This window comes from Aquarana catesbeiana, linkage group LG06, assembly GCF_042186555.1.
Source record: "Aquarana catesbeiana isolate 2022-GZ linkage group LG06, ASM4218655v1, whole genome shotgun sequence".
Classification (NCBI taxonomy): domain Eukaryota; kingdom Metazoa; phylum Chordata; class Amphibia; order Anura; family Ranidae; genus Aquarana; species Aquarana catesbeiana.
In genome coordinates, this window is record NC_133329.1 from 112,001,825 (window position 1) to 112,016,014 (window position 14,190).

The window sequence follows — 14,190 nt, forward strand, 5'->3', positions numbered from 1 at the left end:
AAATGTGACATTTCCTGTCTGGCAAGTATGGCGTTTAATTCTAGATCATGTAAGAGGATAAAGAATAATCCAGGCTTTTTAGCTAAATTGTTGATAATGGTTCTGTATCTTTCAAGATGCCGGTAGGCTTGTTTACTAAGGTGTAAAGGATGCAGGGCTATTATGCAAGTACAATAGCTCACAGCAACTTGTCAGATGTTAATTATTCACTTATCTTATATCTATATTATCTTATAACAATGCAGGTACACTTCATAGAGCATGAGAACCTAGACTATGGGGGAACTGCCATATTCACAATGGCTGGCACCAGAAGCATGTACCCAAAACACCATATCACTTATTTTGAGCTGTATATGAATCACATTACAAGAAAGTGAAGTTTAGAAGCTGCAGTTGCCTCCTTTATGTCATTCAGCACCCATGAGAGCCGTCTTTAAAAAAGTAACCACATAGTCTAGTGATTTTTTTTTTTTACAAGTGTGACTGATTGCGAGACATGTGCATAATGGAAAAATGTGTTTAGTTTAGTTTCAGATAGATTTGTTATGTTACTAATTTCATTTCATTATGGAATTTGTTTAGTTTGGTTTCAGAATTCATTTAGTTTAGTTTATTTTTCGGGAAATTTCATTTTGTTTTCATTAAAATTTGTTTAATTTATACATTTTCTAAGAATTCCAAATTTTCAGAACGATTAGAAGACGGATCGGTCAAAAAACGATCGTCTGATTCGAATTCCGTGTGAAGAAATAGCTGGTTGTTAAGCAGCGGGCCGGGAAGCCGGCCGCCCGCGTCCCTAACAACCATCAGTCATCATCTGTCAGCGGGCTTCTCCACTGACAGATGAATGTAAAGATAAAGCATGCCGGCAATTGTCCAGCAATAGAAAAATGTGGTGTGGATTTTAAGGGGAACCCCATGCCAGAAATAAAATAAAAAAACTAGAGTGGAGCCCCCCAAAATCCATAACAAACCCTTATCCAAGCAGGTAGCCTGGCAAGTCAGTTAGGGGGGGCAAGCAAGTGACCCCCCCTCCTGAACCATTCCAGGCTACATGCCCTCAACATGGGGGGGTAGGTGCTTTGGGGCAGGGGCCCCACCCCAAAGCACCTTGTCCCAATGTTGATGGGGACAAAGGCCTCTTCCCCCCAACCCAGGCCTGGTGGTTGTTGGGGTGCAAGGGATGACTTATCAGAATTTGAAAGCGCCCTTTAACAAGGGGGCTTCAAGATTCTGGCCCCCCATATGAATGTACATAGTACCCCTACTCATTCACCAAAAAAAAAGAAACGTGTAGTGTAAAAAAAGACAGGAGGCAGTTTTGACAAGTCCTTTATTAAAACCAACAAAAAAAAAATTTCCTCCGAAGTGGATCCAATGTCAATCACGATAAATGCCGGCCGCCAGCCTAAAAAGAAAGAAAAAAAGCTCTGCACCCGATGAAGGCTCCTGCCATCTGCTGCCTGACAGTTCTTAAATAACTAAGGGGCGAGGCCACCCAATGATGTCACTGGATGACCCCATCCCCCTTGACTTTGTCGACCCAGCACGCCCCTGGCTGTTAAGGATATGGGAGCCGGCTTCCCGGCCCGCGTCTTAACAACCAGCTATTCTTCACACAAAATTTGAATCGGTCGATCATTTTTCGATTGATCCGAAATTGAACCGTTTCAAAAATGTGGAATTCGTTAGAAAATGAATATATACATAATATATAAACATAACAGATTTCAACGTTCTCATTTTGATGTATTTTGCTGATTTAACCACTTAAGGACTAGCCTCGTTTTGGATTTTAGGTGTTTACATGTTTTAAACAGGTTTTTCTGCTAGAAAATTACTTAGAACCCCCAAACATTATATATGGTTTTTCTTCTAACACCCTAGAGAATACAATGGCGGTCATTGCAATACTTTTTTTTGCACCGTATTTGCGCAGCGGTCTTATAAGCGCACTTTTTTTGGAAAAAATTCACTTTTTTGAATAAAAAAATAAAACAACAGTAAAGTTATCCCAATTTTTTTTTATATTGTGAAATATAATGTTACGCCAAGTAAATTGATACCCAACATGTCATGCTTGAAAATTGCGCCCGCTCGTGGAATGGCGTCAAACTTTTACCCTCAAAAATCTCCATAGGCGACGTTTAAAAAATTCTACAGGTTGCATATTTTGCGCTACAGAGGAGGTCTAGGGCTAGAATTATTGCTCTCGCTCTACCGGTCGCTGTGATACCTCACATGTGTGGTTTGACCACCGTTTTCATATGCGGGCGCTACTCGCGTATGCGTTCGCTTCTGCGCGCGAGCTCGTCGGGACAGGGGGGTTTTAAAAATTTTTTTTTTATTTTTATTATTTATTTTAAAATATTTTATTTATTTTTACACTGTTTAAAAAAAAAAAAAATTGTGTCACTTTTATTCCTATTACAAGGAATGTAAACATCCCTTGTAATAGAAAAAAGCATGGCAGAACCTCTTAAATATGAGATCTGGGGTCAAAAAGACCTCAGATCTCATATTTACACTAAAATGCAATAAAAAAAAAAAAAAAGTCATTTAGAAAAATGACATTTGAAAAAATATGCCTTTAAGAGGCGTGGACGGAAGTGACGTTTTGACGTCGCTTCCGCCCAGCAGTGTCATGGAGACGAGTGAGCGCCATCTTGGCCTCACTCGTCTCCAGACACACCACGCAGAAGGACGCGATCGCCTCCGCCGCTACCGACGGCTCCGGTAAGCAGCGGAGGGCACCGGATCGTGGCGGGAGGGGCCCTCTTCCGCCACCGATAAAAGTGATCTCGCGGCGAATCTGCCGCAGGGACCACTTTTATCTGAAAGCCGGCCGCCGCACGAAAACGGGGATACCGGGGTTATGGCAGCTAGCTAAATATGAGATCTGGGGTCAAAAAGACCTCAGATCTCATATTTACACTAAAATGCAATAAAAAAAAAAAAAAAGTCATTTAGAAAAATGACATTTGAAAAAATATGCCTTTAAGAGGCGTGGACGGAAGTGACGTTTTGACGTCGCTTCCGCCCAGCAGTGTCATGGAGACGAGTGAGCGCCATCTTGGCCTCACTCGTCTCCAGACACACCACGCAGAAGGATGCGATCGCCTCTGCCGCTACCGACGGCTCCGGTAAGCAGCGGAGGGCACCGGATCGTGGCGGGAGGGGCCCTCTTCCGCCACCGATAAAAGTGATCTCGCGGCGAATCCGCCGCAGGGACCACTTTTATCTGAAAGCCGGCCGCCGCACGAAAACGGGGATACCGGGGTTATGGCAGCTAGCTGCTGCCATAACAACGATATCCCCGTTCAAACTTAGGACGTATATAGTCGTGCGGCGGTCGGGAAGTGGTTAATATTTTATATCACTCTGGATTGCACAATGTCCTCTCATACACTTAATGTACAATCTTTGTTATTGATCTTGTTCATTTTTCTTCATTTTTTTTTCTTTGATTTTGTGAAACATGACGTCTTGTTTGAATGTAAACCATGAACAACCTCATTCAAAAAAAGTACCTAAATAAAAAAATAAATAAATAAAATAGATGGTTGCTATGTGTGTCAAATGTCACTATTGCCTTATGAAGAAGTCCATTGCTTTTTTTTTATGCAATTAATAAACAGCACAAGATAAATAATTAGGTGTGCTGGGAACATGATTCTTAAGCAATTAATTTATCTGACTGGTACTGTACATGATTGATTTCCATGGGTGACTATACTTTAAAAATGTATCTTTGCATAAGCCAAATGCTGGTCATACACATAATACTATTGTATGATAGGATGATTTTTGGCAGTTCAAATGGCAATTAAATCAAACAAAATAGTTTTCCTGGAAAAGGAGAAAACTAATTTTAACCAAAAGAATCTGTCCACTGTTGTGCTGAGTGAAAAATTGTGAGCAAAACAAACATCTGAAATGACATTTAACAATTTATCATTACATTGATCATTACATTGGCATTGGCTATTCTAGTTTCAATTGGCTCCATTGCTAACCAAATGTGATCGCATTGATTAGGCATTGTTATTAAAGGTTATGTGTCTGCACCATCTTTAGGGAATAGCTGCAGGTCCATAAATAAAAACCCAACCATGTGTGAGGGTAATGGGCAGAGAAGATGGGACAAGGAAAGAGAAGGGTATGGGAAAGGGGAAAAGAACAGATGTGAGATACTCAGATGTTAATTCTAACTTTGATTGTAATGTTTGTGACTCTTGCAGGTGATGATAAAGAGGACTAAGCTGTATTTCACAAGGGCCCTGCACCGCATGCAAAAGGGCCCCGGTTACACCTACAAGGAGCTGCTGGTCTGGTTTTGCAACAATACTAATACTCATGGGCCAAAGCGCATTGTTTCTGAAGGACCAAAGAAGAGGGTCATGTGGTTCATATTGACTCTGATTTTTGCAGCCCTCGTATTCTGGCAGTGGGGGGTTGTCATTCAAACATACCTGTCCTATGGTGTCAGTGTGTCTCTCTCTATTGGCTTCAACACCATGGTGTTCCCTGCTGTAACAGTCTGCAATGTCAACCCCTTCAAGTAAGTAAAAAACATCACTTTTGAGTGAAAACTAAATACCACAAATAACAAGAAACTTATATTTATGGATGAGCCAACTCATACCATGTTCATTTTACTAGTGCACACTATGTACCGTATATACTCGAGTATAGGCCGATCCGAATATAAGCCAAAGCACCTAATTTTACCACAAAAAACTGGGAAAACATATTGATTCGAGTATAAGCCTAGGGTGAGAAATGCAGCAGCTACTGGGTAAACAATGCCCATCTGCAGCCTCACTGTGCCCATCTGCAGCCACACTGTGCCCATTTGCAGCCTCACTGTGCCCACCTGTATCATCAGTGCCCATCTGCAGCCTCATTATGCCCATCTGCAGCCACACTGTGCCCATTTGCAGCCTCACTGTGCCCACCTGTATCATCAGTGCCCACCTGCAGCCTCATTGTGCCCATCTGCAGCCTCACTGTGCCCATTTGCTGCCTCACTGTGCCCATTTGCAACCTCATTGTGCCTATCTGCAGCCTCTGTGTGCCCATCTGCAGCCGTACCTTTGATAACTAAAACAGCGGGCATCTCCCACTGTGTCATGCAGTCTGTTCGGCGGCCGTCCATTGTAACAAAGCCCCGCCTCCTCCTTGTCCGTGATAGACGGAACACCGATACAGTTTCCCAGCATTGTATCAGTGTTCTGTCTATCACGGACAAGGAGGAGGCGGGTCTTTGTTAAATGGTCGCCCGCACAGACTGCATGACACAGCGGGAGACACCCGCTTTTTTAGTAATCACAGGTACAGCTGCAGATGGGCACCCTCACTTGAGTATAAGCCGGGGAGAGGGGTTTCAGCCGAAAAAATGTGCTGAAAAACTCGGCTTATACTCAAGTATATATGGTATATATGTATATGTAGCCTTCTAGTAAATATTTTTTTGGACCCCTTGCAAGGAAAACAAACCCTCCGGGATGGAGAATAATCAAATATTAGATGAATGAGGGTGCTTATCAGATGCAATTTCCCACCTCTGTGAGCTTGAGAGCTAGGGGAAGGAAAGGGCTAGAAGATTAAGGGCTAGTTTGCTGCTTGTCGTACGTTCTTGTAATTAATTTAATCAAGTTTAAGACTTATGACATCATCAAATTAGGAAGAAAATATATATTAAATAAAAATATACAGTATACAGTGCATCCGGAAAGTATTTACAGCGCTTCACTTTTTCCACATTTTGTTATGTTACAGCCTTATTCCAAAAGGGATTACATTTATTATTTTCCTCAAAATTCTACAAACAATACCCCATAATGACAATGTGATTGAAATCATTGCAATTTTATTAAAAATAAAAAACGAAAAAAATCCCATGTACATAAGTATTCACAGCCTTTGCTCAATACTTAGTTGAAGCAACTTTGGCACCAATTACAGCCTCAAGTCTTTTTGAGTATGATGCTACAAGCTAGGCACACTATTTCTTGGCAGTTTCTCCCATTCTTCTTTGCAGGATCTCTCAAGCTCCATTAGGTTGGATAGGGAGCGTTGGAGCACAGTAGAGCTGCACAATTAATTATTAAAAAATCGTGATCTCGATTTAACCCCTCTGACGATCTCTATTGCAAAGTTTGCCGATTCTTTCATATAACAAGTAGAGAGACTTATCTTCTCACTCAGCTGTCAAAAGAAAACATCGGGCAGTCTGCCAAGTTTTTAAAATGAATCATTGTAACTAACTCTTCCTTCTTAGATCAAAGGGAAACTTCTGTGTAAAGTAAAAAATCCAGGCAGTCTGCCAAGTTTTTAAACAAAGTGTAAATGCAGGAAGTTTAACCACTTAAAGTCTAAATCATTTTCTAACACTTGTTTCTTAAGTTAAAATCAATATTTTTTGCTAGAAAATTACTTGGAACCCCCAAACATTATATATATTTTAGCAGAGACCCTAGGGAATAAAATGACAATTGCTGCAATAATTTAGGTTACACTGTATTTGCCCAGCGGTCTTTTGAACACAATTTTTTGGGAAAAAATACACTTCATTGAATTAAAAAAAAAAAACGAAACAGTAAAGTTAGCCCATTTTTTTTCGTTTTAATGTGAAAGATGATGTTACGCCGCAAGAATTGTGATCTATCATCTAAGCAAAAAAAATTGTGATTCTCATTTTAGCCAGAATCATGCAGCTCTAGTGCACAGCCATTTTCAGATCTCTCCAGAGATGTAAAATCGGGCTCAAGTCTGGGCTCTGGCTGGGCCACTCAAGGACATTCACAGAGTCATTCTGTAGTCACTCCTTTGTTATCTTGGCTTTGTGCTTTGGGTTGTTGTCTTGGAAGATGAACCTTTGCCCCAGTCTGAGGTCCAGAGTGCTCTGGAGCAGGTTTTCATCAAGGATGTCTCTGTACATTGCTGCATTCATTTTTCCCTCAATCCTGACTAGTCTCCCAGTTCCTGCAGCTGAAAAACATCCCCACAGCATGATGCTGCCACCACCATGCTTCACTGTAGGGATTGTATTGGCCTGGTGATGAGCGGTGCCTGGTTTCCTTTACATATGACACTTGCCATTCAGGCCAAAGAGTTCAATCTTTGTTTCATCAGACCAGAGAATTTTGTTTCTCATGGTCTGAGAGTCCTTCAGGTACCTTTTGGCAAACTCCAGGCGGGCTGTCACGTACCTTTTACTGAGGAGTGGCTTCCGTCTGGCTACTCTATCATACAAGCCTGATTGGTGGAGTGCTGCAGAGATGGTTGTTCTTCTGGAAGGTTCTCCTCTCTCCACAGAGAAACGCTGGAGCTCTGTCAGAGTGACCACCGGTTCTTGGTCACCTCACTGACTAAGGTCCTTTTCCCCGACCTCTCAGTTTGTTCGGGTGGCCCTCTCTAGGAGGAATCCTGGTGGTTCCAAACGTCTTCCATTTACGGATGATGGAGGCCACTGTGCTCATTGGGACCTTCATTCCTGCAGAAATTTTTCTGTACCCTTCCCCACATCTGTGCCTCCATACAATTCTATCTCGGAGGTCTACAGACTATTCCTTTGACTTTATGGCTTGGTTTGTGCTCTAACATGCACTGTTAACCATGGGACATTATATAGACAGGTGTGTGTGCCTTTCCAAACCATGTCCAATTAACTGAATTTACCACGGGTGGACTCCAATCAAGTTGTAGAAACATCTCAAGGATGATCTGTGGAAACAGGAGGCACCTGCGCTCAATTTCAAGTGTCATTATTATTATTATTATACAGGATTTATATAGCGCCAACAGTTTGTGCAGTGCTTAACAAAATAAAATCAGACATTACAGTTACATCACAGTTTGGTACAAGAGGAATCAGAGGGCCCTGCTCATTAGAACTTACAATCTATAAAGGGAGATTTTACTGAGTAAAATTGATACAAAAGGTAATAGCTGTGGGGGATGAGCTGATGGAGAAAGTTAAACAGTGTATTGGTTAGAAGCAGGATAGGCTTCTTTAAAGAGAAGTGTTTTCAGGGATCGTCTAAAGATGGATAGATTAGGGGACAGTCGGACAGATTGAGGTAGGGAGTTCCAAAGGATGGGAGAAGCCCCAGAGAAATCCTGGAGGTGAGCATGGGAGGAGGTGACAAGGGAGCTATAGAGCAGGAGGTCTTGGGAGGACCAAAGAGAGCGGCTTGGTTGGTATTTTGGGACTAGGTTAGTGATGTAGCTGGGGGCAGAGTTATGGATGGCTTTGTAAATTATTGTTAGTACTTTGAATTTTATTCTTTGGGTGAGTGGAAGCCAGTGGAGGGATTGGCAGAGAGGGCTGGAGGACACTGAATGGTTGGTAAGGTGGATGTGTCTTGCAGCAGCATTCATGATGGACTGAAGGGGGGATAGTCTATGTAAAGGTAATCCAATGAGGAGGGAGTTGTAGTAGTCGAGGCGAGAGATAACCAGGGAGTGAATTAGAAGCTTGGTGGTGTCATTAGTTAAAAAGGGCCGTATTCTGGAAATGCGTCATGGCAAAGGCTGTGAATACTTATGTACATGTGTTTTTTTTGTTTTTTATTTTTAATAAATTTGCAAAGATGTCAAACAAACTCCTTTCACGTTATCATTATGGGGTATTGTTTTTCAGGAAAACAATTAATTTAATCCATTTTGGAATAAGGCTGTAACATAACAAAATGTGGAAAAAGTGAAGCGCTGTGAATACTTTCTGGATGCACTGTATAAAAGGATAAATTCACTTTTAGTGAACTTGTCCTTTAAGAAATCTTGCCACCCCCTGCCATGTTCCAGCAATCTTTACTGCGAGGGCCTGCCCAATGCCCCACAGCCCTACTTCTGAAAATGTCCTTTTCTTGACACAAATGTCATTCATTCCACTGGTGAACTGTATTCCAGCTTCCGATACTTTTCTATAGTTAGCTGATGATAAAAATCTAAGCACACAGATAAAAGAACAAAAAACAATGCTCGTCCATCAAAACATGATTGAGAAATCCAGATATAGGAATCTATTTTTCTAGGTGTTCATATAAACAATCTTTCCATGATCTTCTGTATTATAGCCATACAGGTAACAATACAACTGATCAATGATAGGACTGCAAAAACAGATCACACTAATGCCCTGTACACACGATCAGACATTGATCGGACATTCCGACAACAAAATCCATCTGATTTTTTCCGACGGATTTTGGGCCAAACTTGTCTTGCATACACACAGTCGCACAAAGTTGTCAGAAAATCTGATCATTCTGAACGCGGTGACGTAAAACACGTACGTCGGGACTATAATTGGGGCAGTAGCCAATAGCTTTCGTCTCTTAATTTATTCTGAGCACTTTGTGTGTCAGATTTGTGTACACACGATCGGAATTTAAACAATCGGATTTTGTTTTTGGAAAATTTTATATCCTGCTCTCAAACTTTGTGTGTCGGAATTTCGGACGGAAAAAGTCCGATGGAGCCCACACACGATCGGAATTTCCGACAACACAATCCAAAGCACTTTTTCCATTGGAAAATCCGACCGTGTGTACAGGGCATAAGAATTAATGGCCCTAGTTTTCCTAGAATTCAATTAAATTCAACTTTCAGCAGCAGGAACTGGGAGACTAGTCAGGATCTAGGGAAAGGTGAATGCAGTAATGTCATCCTTGGTGAAAACCTGCTCCAGAGCACTCTGGACATCAGACTGGGGCAAAGGTTCATCTTCCAATAGGACAATGACCCTAAGCACACAGCCAAGATAACAAAGAAGTGGCTACGGGACAACTCTATGAATGTCCTTGAGTGGCCCAGCCAGAGCCCAGACTTGAGACCAGCAATGTTCATAAAGACATGGATGAGCGAGTTTGGGATGGAGAAACTTGACTGGCCTGCACAGAGTCCTCATGGGTTGAATCCTTCTGGGCATCAAGCTTCACACAATACGGTTTGTTGTGATTGCCCCTAACGTGCGCAGCAAAACTGCACTGTGTTTGAGATGCCATTAAAAATGAACGGCCTCTGAGTACAAGTGGCGTGTATTGCCACAACTGTAGTGCGATTCTGACTGCGATCCCAAATTGCCAGATGTGAAACAAGTGATTACTGTGATTGACTATCACAGTGATCACATGATTTCACCTGGTGCTCCCAGCTCCTGTTACGAGACCAGAAGCGGTCATCTCCATACTGGGTATGTGCGATCAACTGCACCTCCTGCAAAACACACACAAATATGTAGCCCAAGAACAGGTTAATAGACCAAAGGGAAGCAAATAAGAGAAGTCAATCAAATAAAAAAAGCTAATCATCAGGGTTTACCTACAGTGCCTTCAAAAAGTATTCATAACCCTTGAAATTTTCCACACTTTGTCATGTTACAACCAAAACCGTAAATGTATTTTATTGGGATTTTATGTGATAGACCAACACAAGGTGGCACATAATTGTGAAGCGGAAGGAAAATAATAAATGGTTTTCAAAATTTTTTAATAAATATCTGAAAAGTGTGGTGTACATTTGTATTCAGCCCCCTTTACTCTGATACCCCTAACTAAAATCGGGTGGAACCAATTGCCTTCAGAAGGCACCTAATTAGTAAATAGAGTCCACCTATGTGCAATTTAATCTCAGTATAAATATTGCTGTTTTGTGAAGCCCTCAGAGGTTTGTTAGAGAACCTTAGTGAACAAGCATCATCATGAAGGCCAAGGAACACATCAGGTCAGGGATAAAATTGTGGAGAAGTTTAAGGCCGGTTTCACACTGGAACGGCCGCGGATCGCAAAGGAGAGCTGTGCGTCCCTGTTCCCCGTTTCAGGGACGAATCAGGGCCAAATCTATGCCTGAATTCGGCCCTGAAACGGAGTAAAAAATGCACAGCGTTTCAGCCTTTCTGTGCAGTACGGAGATATGTGAACTGGCTACATAGGGAGCCGGTCACATTCCCCCGCTATGCGAATTGGACACGGGGAAACCCGCATCTAATTCGCATAGGTGTGAACCCGGCCTTAAGCAGGGTTAGGTTCTAAAAAAAATATCCCAAGCTTTGAGCAGCTCACGGAGCACTGTTCAATCCATCATCTGAAAGTGGAAAGAGTATGGCACAAATGCAAACCTATCAAGACATGGCCATCCACCTAAACTGACAGGCCGGGCAAGGAGAGCATTAATCAGAGAAGCAGCCAAGAGGCCCATGGTAACTCTGGAGGAGCTGCTGAGATCCACAGCTCAGGTGGGAGAATCTGTGCACAGGACAACTATTAGTTGTGCACTCCACAAATCTAGCCTTTATGGAATAGTGGCAAGAAGAAAGCCAATGTTAAAAGAAAGCCATACGAAGTCCTGTTTGCTGTGTCCCCCACATGGCTTCTCACAAACTGAAAACGTGGAAGAAGGTGCTCTGGTCAGATGAGACCAAAATTGAACTTTTTGGCCTAAAAGCAAAATGCTATGTGTGGCAGAAAACTAACACTGCACATCACCCTGAACACCTTATCCCCACTGTGAAAGACTTGAGACTGGGGCGGAGGTTCACCTTCCAGCAGGACAACAACTCTAAACATACAGCCAGAGCTACAATAGAATGGTTTAGATTAAAGCATATTCATGTGTTAGAATGGCCCAGTCAAAGTCCAGACCTAAATCCAATTGAGAATATGTGGCAAGACTTGAAGATTGCTGTTTACAGACACTCTCCATCCAATCTGACAGAGCTTCGGCTATTTTGCAAAGAAGAATGGGCAAAAATGTCACTCTTTAGATGCACAAAGCTGGTAGAGACATCCCCAAAAAGACTTGCAGCTGTAATTGCAGCGAAAGGTGGTTCTACAAAGTGTTGACTCAGGGGGGCTGAATAAAAATGCACACCACACTTTTCACATATTTATTTGTATAATATTTTGAAAACCACTTTTCATTTTCCTTCCACTTCACAATTATGTTCCACTTTGTGTTGGTCTATCACAGCCTTTCTCAACCTTTTGAACACAGAGGAACCCTTGAAATAACTTTCTGGTCTCAGGGAACCCCTGCTAAAAATGACTATGTCAACTCATGATGCATTAGTGTGATGGTCAGTGGGGAGAATGCTCCTTACAATTGTGGTCATTGGGAAGAATTACCTTCTTATAGGATGCTAAAAAGATTGATGGTGTCAATGGAAAGTTATCGGAGAGGCAGAAATTGCTCATTGCTCAAGGAACCCCTAGCAATCTCTAGAGGAACCCTTGGCTTTTATGGAACCCTGGTTGAGAAACCCTGGTCTATCACATAAAATCCCAATAAAATACATTTACCTTTTTGGTTGTAGCATGACAAAATGTGGAAAATTTTAAGGAGTATGAATACTTTTTCAAGGCACTGTACACTTTAGGGCACACTAATTTGTTGTTCTTATTTATCCATATCCATTTCAGGGTGATGCATCTAATGCACATTAAAAAACCTGACAGAGGTTCTAACCTCTTTCTGCTCAATACAAAACTAAAAAAAAAAAAAAAAAAGTTTTTTGATGGCGTTCCACTTTCATGTCACATGGCACCATATACAAATTGAATATGTTATTGTGTATTTGCATTACAGGTATTCACGTGTTAAGCATCTCCTACATGATTTGGATCAACTGGTTGACACTGCATTGGATCGGATCCAGTTTTCAAGTCAGCACGGCTCTGGTATACCAGCCCCCAACAACACAAACCAGAATGTGACCCTTGACCCTAGTCTGTGGAACTACATGCCTCTAGTTGTCATTGATGAACATGATCCCAACAACACAATTGTCTACAACATCTTTGACAGCAGCACAGATTATTCCCAGATCAATAATGCCACCAAAGGCAACCAGACCTTCTATGCAGAGAGATACAAAGTAGCCATAGAACTGGTAAGAATCATTCTTTAACCAATTTTATATTTCTCATTTAAAGCTAAACTCCATGAAAACAGCTAAATACATGAATTAAATACACATCTGGGGGGTGTTTTAACTGTCAAAGAATTTGTATTTCTGATCATCCGGTTCTTTGACTTACAGTGGGGACGGAAAGTATTCAGACCCCCTTAAATTTTTCACTCTTTGTTATATTGCAGCCATTTGCTAAAATCATTTAAGTTCATTTTTTTCCTCATTATGACTTCTATCAGTGTCTGGTTAAAGCTTGTAGGAGGAGTTTTCATTCTCCCATGATTGTTCTATGAGGACCTCTGATCCTCTGTCTGCACAGAGCTGATTGGCCATGTGCTGATCACATGCACACTGCCAAGAAAAAAAAAACTCTCTAGCAATGCACACCAATCTAAACATGTGTGGGTTGTCCCCTGGCCTTTGTTATATCAGGAGATGGTTTGGGGTTTTTGAAAGATGGGCAGGATCAGAGGAGACAGGTTCAAACAGTCTTTTTATACAAATCAGAGGATTAACCCCTTAGGTTCCACAGTGAGTATAACAAGCATGCTTTGCTGCATATACAGACTGATTTTACTGTTGTGGGTTTAGTAACACTTTAAAAAATAAATTTAACGTGACGCTGCAGCTGTCCCCCATCGGCTTTAAGTCCAAGAACTGAATGATAACGTGACTGCTGATCTACTACAAGGATGGCTTCACAACAACTCTGTGACTGTTCTTGAATGGCCCAGCCAGAGCCCTGACTTAAACCCAATTGAGCATCTTTTACGAGGGCAAAGGGCATGAGGTAGAGAGAGGTCGCAGGTAGCTGCCACTGTCGATCAATATCTCAATACCGCATGCACTAAGGCAGAAACCCCTAAAGAGGGGGGGGGGGAGAAAACGAGGGGACTATTCCGGTACCAGGTATGTTTACTAATAGTAATAAACAGTGATAGTGACAAAAACTGTAAAAAAATATAAAAATTCCATTTTAATAGAAACCATGATTAAAAGATTGTAACAATGACACATACAGTTGCAATTAAAAAACGGGAGCAATGCATACAACCAATTAAATTACAACTTGTAGTGGTGTAGACACAAATAAAGCTTGAGTTCTCGACCGGTTTCGCGGTTTCACCGCTTCCTCAGGAGAGCAATATCTGTGGTGCAACATACAGTAAATGTAGTAAATACAATCATACACAAATTATACAGGGATATAGGAAAGCAGCAAGAACAGTGAACAATACGTTATATAATATACAAGATAAATAGAATAAGGA

At 41.6% G+C, this 14,190-nt stretch overlaps 1 protein-coding gene across 3 annotated transcripts in view; it reads left to right on the forward strand.

Annotated features, from left to right (window-relative positions):
* Nucleotides 1-14,190, forward strand: part of SCNN1B (sodium channel epithelial 1 subunit beta) — a 170,816-nt gene that overhangs the window by 63,302 nt on the left and 93,324 nt on the right. For all 3 annotated transcript variants that reach the window (XM_073636694.1, XM_073636693.1, XM_073636696.1), the window contains 2 exons: nucleotides 4,245-4,564; nucleotides 12,595-12,898. In XM_073636694.1, coding sequence (XP_073492795.1) covers nucleotides 4,245-4,564; nucleotides 12,595-12,898 — 624 coding nt within the window. The remainder of the gene's footprint in view (nucleotides 1-4,244; nucleotides 4,565-12,594; nucleotides 12,899-14,190) is intronic.